We start from the raw sequence: 10435 nt of genomic DNA, 5'->3' as shown, positions 1-10435 counted from the left end.
CTATATACTACGTAGTAGTGTTTTTGCTGAGAATGGCCCAAGCGTATGGCCGCTCCAGCTACAACAAGAGCAACACTGTCCCTTCCTACTGCAGCAAATGGTCAATAATACAAACTACCGCCAACTTTCTTAGGCGGGAAAATGCTGCTTTTCATGGACAAACTTGACTGTGTTCAGACACAGATAAACCAGAAAAAAAAGCAATGCTGCCGACGTGCACGCATACAAGCGACTGACTCAATTCAATTTGTCGCTCATCCAGCTTTCTCGATCTCCAACATTGCTTGATCGGACACAGCGGCGAAAATTAGATATGAATGGGCCTCATCGATGTCCCTGCAATTAATTGGCCAAAACTCACGGTAATGCACCTATTGCAATATGGATCCACCCTACTTCGCGTCAAGCGAATCGCGGAGAAACAACTTCTGCGTCACAATTCGAATATCGACATCGAAAGCGCCAAACAATCTATCTTTTCCTCATGCTGACACTGCAACGATTCCCCTCGTCACTACATGTGTAGGTTTATCCTTAGGACGCATTTTTTTGGCAGGACGCGAAAGTCAGCGGGCCTCCCAAGTAAGCTGGCTGCAACCGCTGCTAAGCCGTTGCCACAAGCCACCAATCCGACTCCTGGCACACTCGTTGACGAGAATTTGGCTTCTGTTGTCGCGAATTTAACCAACGAAAGTATGTGTAGGTTACAATCCACGGACACGTGAGGTTTTACCCAGTGATGCAGTGCCGACAGGGCAAATGCAGAGCAAACAGAACGCAGGGAATCCAAGACAAGAGTAGTCCATACTGCCGGACTGCAGCAGGTTGGTGGTATATCCTCTTTAATATCTATCTCGATGCCCGTGGCGATATAATCCACGCGTATCCACAATATCCATGGTCCATAGAAGAGGAAATCCGACTTTGAGCACGAAAGCAGCATTCAAAAGTCCGAGAGACACAACAAGCGAAAAATGTCAGCGCAGGGCAGCAGGGGGGGGGGGGGGGCGCCGCAGTAGAGTGACCACTTCTTCTCCTCACGACACATCCAAGCAGTTGAAATTCTCGCTTCCAGCCGTTGATGCCTTGGAAGTTTCAAGTTGGAGCCCCTAGAATTATCCACGGAACAGCTGAAGGGAGCCACATCTGCTCGTGTCTCCTGAGCTGATCTCCCAAGACACGGACACCATGTTGGAGCGCACAACGCAAAACGGCAGGAACCAGCGCAGTCACCAAGTCGCAGGCGGGCCTTTCTTCTGTCTCTTCCCGGTCCGGGCCTCCGGGAATCCTGGAGAGGCTTGAGTCAAATGTGCGTAATCAAAAGATTTGAGTCTGACCTAAAAATAGAAACTGTGACTCACAGTTTCCGGACCCAAAAGCTCACAGCGATGGTACCAGTGATACCAGCCGGATTGCTGTATTCGTTGAGCGGCATTCTGAAGCGCACAGTTGAACTGTCCGCACAGCCAACCGGGCGACTTGCAGTGATGAACTATCATCTACAATGCCTTAGTATCCGTTTACACCAAGCTAGTGTTCGCACATTCTTCGAAGTACTTGCTATCACTACTGTTTGCAAACTGTTTGTTAGTGTGTAGCTAATCTGGCCATAATGTATGTGGAGTTAGGCGGTTCTCGTTGGTGCATTGTAGATCTTGACCTCGGCTCGCTTGGTCTAAGCAATGACAGGCTGAGAAAAACTACTGCACCGCCACCAGTCATCTCAATTGAGCTCTGGCTTGCACGCATTCCTTCTTTATTTTCCAATGATCAAGCTGCCTATCAGTTCTTGTGCTTAGTATTGTAGGAAGCGCAAACAGGCTAACACGTTTGCAAATACCACTTACTGTTAGTTAGTGAGTAGTGATATTCAGAAACATGTCTGTGGAGTACACTACAAACAGGACTGCTGAAAATCTATTGAAAATCCATTGGGCGGCCAGGTGATCGTATCCACTTGACCGTCCAATACAGCACTGCAGTAATACGAGAGCTGACTCGGCTATATTTCTGCTGTTAGGAGCGCTGGTCAGACTTGCACATGTCGGAACATTGGAATCGCTTTGACACAGTCCTTGCATCAAAATAAATGCCAGATTGCAGCGTGGGGTGAATCACAAATATTTTCAATTGCATCGCCACCGGTACTGCACTATTGTATTGCAAAGTGATAGCCAACTGTAGCGACAGTGTCTGCTTCGTATGAGTTCCTTATTCGTTTTGGCCGCAGAACTCGGGTTTTGATTTCAGAAGCACGATGGTTCCTGGTAGTGAGACGGTGTCGCCATAGCGAATTCACCTTATTTCCGGTTCTGACTCTCTCCTGCTGGGACAAGTCCCTTTGCTACTGCACGATAGCTGAATAAGTGCCTCACGGTATATCGATTCCGCAAATTCAGAAAATTGCGTCGCTTGTCCGCTTATTTTTTTTAGCGATCTATTACGGTGCCATGCATATTGAAGTAAACAACAAATTGCAAGCGGAATTGGGACTCCAACGGCGAGAAACGTCAGGAATCCTTGCCAATTTTTTTCAACCACCTCTTCAATCCTCTGCAGCTGAAAATGTGCTCCACCTGGTTTCCTTCTGCCGCGCTATGCACCGACTCGTATTGTATTTCCAGAAATTCCTGCTGAATATTTGGGATAATTCTTGTTCAACCGCCTCGAAAGTGAGAAATGGTTGTAGCGAGGCTTCATCACCCAGTGACAGATACTTTGGATCCACATAGCTCAACGAGAGAATGACGTCTACTAGTGCTGTGATCGAATTGTAGCTTTCAACACTGGTGATGTGAGTGTTGATACTGCGGGCTGCTAACAACTGCGTACAATCGTCAATGAAAAAATCGTGACTAAGAAGTCTTAGAATTGGAGTGGTCTCCTTGCTCACAAATTGGACGTCAACCGCAATCGCCATCATCATGATTTGCTGCACACGCTGCGTTGAAAACGCGCCAAGCAGCAGACCTGCAGATAAACCATACCATTTGCTCTAAAGCAGCGTTCTTCGCCGTAATGACAGCAGCATGTTCAAAAAATTCCTAGTGAGAACGCTGAAGCGACATCTGCCACCTAGTCTCGCTCAGCAGCTTCCCCTCTGCGTATGCCTTTCTTCAGTATGGATTAAAGCTTGGTCACTGTCTCTAGACACGAAATTTTATTTGACCAGGGACGGCAGCGGCGCTAATGAGGTTGCTGAGTGTGCATGTCGCTTGGAGCCCCTCATGATTGCCGATTGCATCACTTTACCCGCGTCAGATGGATTCCAGATTTCCAATGCACTGCAGTCATCAAGTTGACTTCGTGTCGCTGCAGTCAACCTCCTCTTGATTTTGGTCTGCATATATTGGGATAATTCGCTTCTTGGTCGCGTACATTTTGACTGTTGCAGTGTTTCATCTCTCGACTTTATCACTACGCTTGCTCCTTGTTGTCTTACAGCACCTTTCACGCATTCCCGTCCTCGATATTGCGGCGGCAATACGAAATCATCGCGAATAAAAAAATCGAAACCGTCGTGAATCCAGAAGATGGCAACGACGTTCCAGTCTGAAGTTGGTATACCGGCCGATGATGTAGGAAAAATAAATGCGCAGCGAGCACGTGTTTCATTTCATACTGCGTCTTAGTAGAGACGCTTTCGCAACGGGGGCAGTGGTGGTTTGCTGAGCACGAACAAAGTCGTACTTCTGCTGCGTGAAAACAATAATAAATCCAATCCATCGTAAAGCTGGTCAAGATTCACCAGCACCACAAAAGTCATCACGAGTCAAGCACTGTCCAATAGCAGCGTAAATCTGAAAACTGCTGCTGGTCCTCATCGTTTGCCCTTTCAGCGCACAACCTGTCGCTCTCGCACCACGGCGATTGAAGCCTTAAGAGAAAGCAAGCACACCCAACCAGGTGTCATTCCCATCGACCACTTCTGCAGCCTCAACACCAATCACATCGTGGTTCCCCGAAATTAGCAGGACGCATCGCAGTTAACACGTTAAAACCGGATTTGCGCCTGTGGACATGTCACAGTAACAAAAATTAGAGTCCCGCGTATATTTTCCACGGGGGCCAACTGATCACAAAAACTGGCACAGTATGCGTTGGTACGCACGCGAGGCAAAGGGAGACGCACCTGATGTAGAGCTGGGCGACGAATTCGCGGTCGCTGCGACGGCTGAGGCACAGGGAGGCACAGGAGCCGACGTAAACGCTGGTCGCCATGATTGCGACTTCGCGGGGTTCTGTGGAAACTAATTTACCAACACAAATTACAATTTTTGAGTGATCTGAACGAGTGGAGAGGGATTGGGACGAACATGTGGAAACTGAAGCGCAACGAGATCGACACCGTTTGACTGCGAAATAGAAATTCTATGTTGCCATTCATCGCCACTTTACTACGGCCTCGGTGGCTGTGCGGGTCTGGATTGTGTTCGCCTCGAGTGGACTTTTAAACTCGCCAGAGATGACTTTGCATTCCCTGTTTAGGTTTTGCAAAGGAGACGTGTCAACCAGAGGAGAGGGATATTTCTGGGTGCACGTCCTGCCAAGGCTCGTGAATATATTGTTGGGCTCGCACACTGATGTGCACGGCTGTAGAGACAATTGCTGAATTTTCAAGCGTCAGGCTTTACTCGCATTGCATGCTAACGACGTTAAAAAGCCCGGTAAACAGCAACACGGGGTATTGCTGTTCGAGGGGGGATTGCACTTGATTTGCTGTTCTGACAATCCATGAATTGATATTTAACGGTGTGCTGCTGGTGTGGAGGTCAGAGATGTCATGATTGGTTTTGGTGGGTTCACTTTGGGATGGAGTTTTTGAGGAATTTACTGATGCAGCAGTACATGCATTTTCGTTGTCAAGGAAAATTGGACTTCTTTGGCGCAACTGTGCGTGGTTAATCATGAAGCTGTCGCTTTGTTATTGCGATTAATTTTGGTGGGGCCAAATGAAAGGCATCATGGCGAGTTATACGTTCGACTCAGTGCCGGTAGCACACTTAGCTGGGGCCCGAAGGCGAGCACGGTTTCAGCGACGTTAAAGACTCACACTCTATGGAATCTCAAGTAAAATTCAGTGATAATATGGGGACAAACAAACACAAGGAAGACCTGGATGTTCGAAACCAGTCAAGCCGCCCGATGATGCCGCGGGGACGAGCACCTCGCTATTAGGTCTGCTTTGAAACGTTGAATCGTGCCCAATCCAGTACTCTCTGGACCGTGAGATGATTTAGCGCTCTTGTTCAACGACAAGGAGTCACTGATTAACTTGTCTATTTTTCAATGATCGTGAAGTGTCAGAGTACTACGGCATTTTCGCTGGAGGAGGTTACGGTTCCTGCAAGGCTTGAGCAGAGCCTTGCTCGTCAACCAATGAATGAACACAATGAACAACATTTCCCCCAAAGCGTGGATGTATCGAGGGTAGACACGAGGGACCTGGATTGCATTTTGCACTATTCCTGCTCCATTGGACCGTTGCTCGTTGACAAGCGCTTCCTTTTGTATTTGGCGGTGGTGTGAATTGAGCGTAAATGGGGGTGGGCAAAACCTTCACGACTGCTCTCTAAATGGTGCCCTGAGAGTGGTTCGACGTGAATAAAATACAGCGGCGAGCACGTACAAAATGGTACGGTATTCTGCAGTATCACTCCTGCGCGATAGCTCCAGCTCGCCGACGAGAACCATTTTGTACAAGTAGTTGCATCACTTGTATCATGAACACGAGTTTGACCCAGATTGCCGAAGCGTGGCAGCTAGAATACCCGACGTTTGTGGCGGATAGTGAGAGAAATGTCATAAACAGAGTGATGCCGTGCAAGGTGGCTCCCAATGTAGCAACGCGACGCCACAATGTAAAACATGAGATCGTTTGCGCTCGAGTTGCCCACGTTCTAGGACGAAGCGCCAAGGACGCGCAACTTATTCGTGCGGTCTACAGGCTGTGGGCGAGCTTCAGACTCAGGTCACGAACGATTTGACATGAGCCTTCATTTGATCGACGTCTCGTCAGGTGTGCTGGACCAGCAGCTCGGAGACATTGCAACAAGCACGACAATAAGGCTTACTAAAACTTGTGCGCTGGTGTCGTCGGAGACTAAAGCTAAACATCAGTTGGGCACATCTGGGATTGGCATGGCCAGTAATCTCCGGCACCTTGTCTCAGCCCGCAAAATCGAGTTAAGTCTCTTGTGGTAAAATCGTGTGCCTTAGCTGGTCCACGTTTTTTTAGCTGGAACTACGTTTCAAACCTAATGTATACCGCACGTATTTCCATCGTCGACTCCAAGAGTGGAGCAGACATGCCGTCGAAGCAGCAGTCACTTGTCTGTCGACGCAGCAAATCCTCCGACGTAGATACATCAACCAGGATAGATAAACCGAGTTTTTCGCACCCTTCCAGTTCGGCTAAAGACACCCTCACTCGGATTCGGCCCCCACTGAATACGGAATCAGTCAAAGAAGTATCTGCTTCTTCGAGCATCTGGTTAGATGGCAATGCGAACAGATACAACTCCAGCGAGGCACCATTGGTAGACAATCGGCCCTTGTACTCGTATACGCAGCAGCTTGCACTACATAGTGCTGCACATACCGCAGGTGACCACCCATTCGGTAACGATTGGAGCGTATGTACTTGATCATCCAGAATGAGCACCGTCGCTGACGCTGTTGGAATCGTTTCGTCCAGAACTGAAGCAATAGTGAGCCGTGTGCCTTGTAACTGCACATCCACACATGAGAGCATGCGGGTTAAGGCGATGATAGATAGAAGTGATGGCGCAGTGGATGGACCACCAGCACTTTCGTTTGTCTCTTTGCTATCTGCTTGGAGAGAGAGCGATGCTGGGTTCAGCAACCATCGATGGCTCCATGCGCCACTCGGGGATGTTGAGTCCGCCAAAGCAGGTCGTGCTAGTGAAGGATCAGGCTTTTTGGGTTCACCTGGATGTGAATAAACGTCCACATGCTGGTCTTCTCCGATGACACCTTGACCTGGATTGTACCGCACACCCCGAGATAATTGCTGCTGCGTCAGATATGACTGGAAGAGCCTTCGCACTGAAGCCCCCAAGAAGTCGTTTCTGTGGAGTAGCAAGGCTGATGCAAACCGGCGAAGGTCCTGGTATTCTGGCTCCGTATAAATCACCGAAAGAACATTGTCCACCAGCTCTGAGATTGACACGTGACCATCATCGTTGTTCCCTGATGAATATGCATCATAATGTGGGTTTAAACGCCTGGCACGAGCCAACAGGAGCTGGCTCAGCTCGCCGAAGAGGTCCTCAACCAGCCGACTGAATTGCTCACACGACTCAGACAGCGACGGATGGTCTGTAGCCTCGTTTCCGTGTTCATACATGCATTTATCGAGCTCCCACGCCAGTATCTGCTGTACTCGCATTGATGAGCACGTATCCAGTAGCAGATCTGCGCACGCCCGCAACACCGCATGCTTACGTGCCAAATCTTTCGCAGTCATGGCATTTTCCAGTGACGGGTGAACCATACACCTGCCCAACGAAAAAGTCGAGACGATGTTTGCCGCCATCCTGCGCTCTGATGAAGCCGTCGCGAGTTCATGTTGTTGTGCCTGGTTGGACGGCAACAACCCAGTGAGCCGTTGACTCTGGATGTGGACGTTCATCTCATCGAAGTAAAAGGAGAACGCGTCAAGTGGTGTGAAACGCACAAAGAGCTGGAGCAGAAGCAACGTCTCAAGACGCTCCATCGTGTCGTGGTTCGACATGCTCTGAAGTAGCGTCAATGTTTCGCAGCAGACCTGACATTGAATTGTTCTTCCCCGCGACATCGCCCTCGGCGACTCGACTGAAGATGTGTCGGAATATGTCCTGGTTCCTATCTCGTCGTTCGTCTCCACATTTTTACTGAAGTTTGTAGAGTTTGTGCCCTCAAAATTGCCAGAAACCTGCTCGCCTTCCGAGTTCATCTGAGTATGGGGTGCCATAGTGTGGTCTGGGGCGAACGCTTCTACTGTGGACGCTGAGGGTGATTTCAACTCCGATACCGGCACCGACACCGGATCGCACGTATCTTTCGCTACGGCTTCAATATCATCATTTCTGTCGGACGATTCCTCACTGACAAGCGTTTCCTTCGAGCGACGTACATTGCTTTGGCGGCGATACGAAACCATCGTGAATGACGGTGACGTCTGGCGATAAACCACCGTTGCCAGTCGCACTGTGGATGATGGACGCTTTGGTAATGGATCCAGCATAAACATATATGCGGCGAGCACGTGCTTCATCTCTCGTTGGGCCTTGGTAGATCCGCTCTCGTACGAGTAGCACCACTGTGGACTAGTCGTGTTGTTGAGCACGTACAAAATCGTATTCTTCAACATAAAGGCAACACCACCATCACAGTGTTAGACGTCTTTCTTACACATCGAATCCACCAGCGTGTTTCGGGCTCCAGCACCTACGAAATGCACTGTGTGAATCCGTGCCGTTTGCCACGGGTAATCAACGCCTACCTCTGGGAACTGCTGGTGGTAGGTGTCGCTGGCCTTTTCAGCACGGACCCAATCGCTCTCGATCGTCTTCGACGCAGGTCGCTGCAAAGCACTACGTGGTAACGCGACGATAGCACCTGGTAGCACCGCTGCCACAATGTCACCCATACCAGGCTCGACTACAGTGGTCGCCGCCTCAAACCGCGCGCACACGACCAGGTTGCCATTCCGGTCAGCGATCGCCGCGGCATCGGCCGACTGGAAGGTCACGAGCAGATGCAGCGAGCAGCCACAATAGCTTCGTTGCTTGTGGTCCGGGCAGCAGTGCGGGAAGCAGCGAAACAGCTAGACGTGGCAGCAGTGTTAGTATCTCTTACTGTTAAGCTGGTACAGTCTGAAGCTCCAGATTAGTATTTCGTCTACCTTGGCGCTACGTTTCTTGTTGCTCCTGCTCATAGTTTTCGTTGGAAGCACCAAAACACATCAAATGAAGTTCACCTCATTACTACGGTACGATACCCTCTGGAGAACAATAAGTGAGACCAAATTGCACGGTCCACAGACGCACCTGACGTACGAGGGGGAGAAGAGCTCATGCTGCTCGTCACGACAGCCGAGACGCAAGAAGCGACAGTTCGTGACGTTCGGGCAGATCGCCATGCTTGTGCGTTTGTTTGCCGCTGGGGTCTCACTGCAATAAGGACCAGTTTTGAGGAATTGGCTGCTTTTGACTTGAAGTGAGTATGCCGCATCTGCAACAGTACTTGGTGCAGTACTAAGTACGATTGGGATACAATATTTTTCAACTGTATCAAACGCTCGAATGGTGCGCTGCTTCGTATTCTCCTGGGTTTCTGCAGCAAGGTTATATTGTAGAAAAGCAAATCGACCGTTGTCATAGATTGGGAATCGAAGGCTCTCAAGTGTGAACCCCAAGCAAGTCTATCTACCTGTGCTAGCGTTGTGGGCAAGAATCCCCGTCGCTGTTCTAAACGAAGAGCACCGTCCAGTTGAACGCAGTGAAGAGGTTTAAGCGGAGCACATCACCGGAATGTGTGGTTACTAGCGAGCTTATATCCTACACACAAGGTTTTCATGACCCGACCAGTATAACATCGACGCCGAAGGAAACTCGATGAATATAACCACCACAGTCAAATTGGAATCGACCAGCAATCGAATCATGAACCTCCATCAAGACCACGAAAGTCACCAGCAAGAAAAGCGTAAATCAGCTGTCAAGCGCAATAGCAAGGTGCATACATTTCTAGCACGCTACGATAGTTCTTACGAGCTGCGACTCGTTTGATGTCACTAAGTGCTTTGCCGAACAGCGCCCTATGTCTAGTACTGTACATTTTCAAGTGAATACGAAGACAATTTTGAGGGCATCAAAGTCGACCTATGGTCTAGGCGCTAAGCTACTTAGCATATTCTGCAATGATCAACAATATCGGCTGGTTGTTATATGTTTTCTTCAGGGACACATCACTCGATCGTCCACGATTTGGTGATGGACAATGGACAGAACCATCGGGGAAAATATTTTCTCCAAGCAAACAGCGGATAGATTGCTTCAGTCAATCACGCTCGGAGGCGGCTTACCGAACATGATCGTTTTGGTTGGCTTTACTGCCGAACTCGACGACCTACCTACCACCACCACGATTCACCCATGACATTATGATCCCAGGTTTCTCGCCGTCGACATTTACTTCGAATTCGTCCAGGTGACAGCGACATAGCCACGTCAATGAAGTTGTCGAGACTCGAAGACACGCATCGCTCGATAAAAAACGTTCAAGAGCTTGTTATTTACGGGTCGTCTAGACGGAAAGAAGCTTTGTTTACGACGGCGGGATGTCATCTAACGACATGGCACCCGTCCACATGTAGCACATCTTGCAGTAATTGCGAACAGATTCAATCTGTGCCACATCAGGCGAACGA

The 10435-nt window shown here is 49.3% G+C and overlaps 1 protein-coding gene across 1 annotated transcript; it reads right to left on the bottom strand.

The window, feature by feature from the left end:
- Positions 1-8330: 8330 nt before the first annotated feature.
- Positions 8331-9145, bottom strand: KRP23_15241 (uncharacterized protein; the record flags this gene model as incomplete). Its single annotated transcript, XM_067886158.1, has 5 exons — positions 8331-8365; positions 8507-8539; positions 8779-8830; positions 8909-8933; positions 9054-9145. The coding sequence occupies 5 exons, from the start codon at positions 9143-9145 to the stop codon at positions 8331-8333; spliced, it is 237 nt and encodes a 78-aa protein (XP_067736744.1).
- Between the last annotated feature and the right edge of the window lie 1290 nt (positions 9146-10435).

The sequence above is a fragment of the Phytophthora ramorum genome, assembly GCF_020800215.1.
Source record: "Phytophthora ramorum isolate Pr-102 chromosome Unknown Phyram_PR-102_s0026, whole genome shotgun sequence".
Lineage (NCBI taxonomy): Eukaryota > Oomycota > Peronosporomycetes > Peronosporales > Peronosporaceae > Phytophthora > Phytophthora ramorum.
This window is presented reverse-complemented; position numbering and strand designations above follow the sequence as displayed.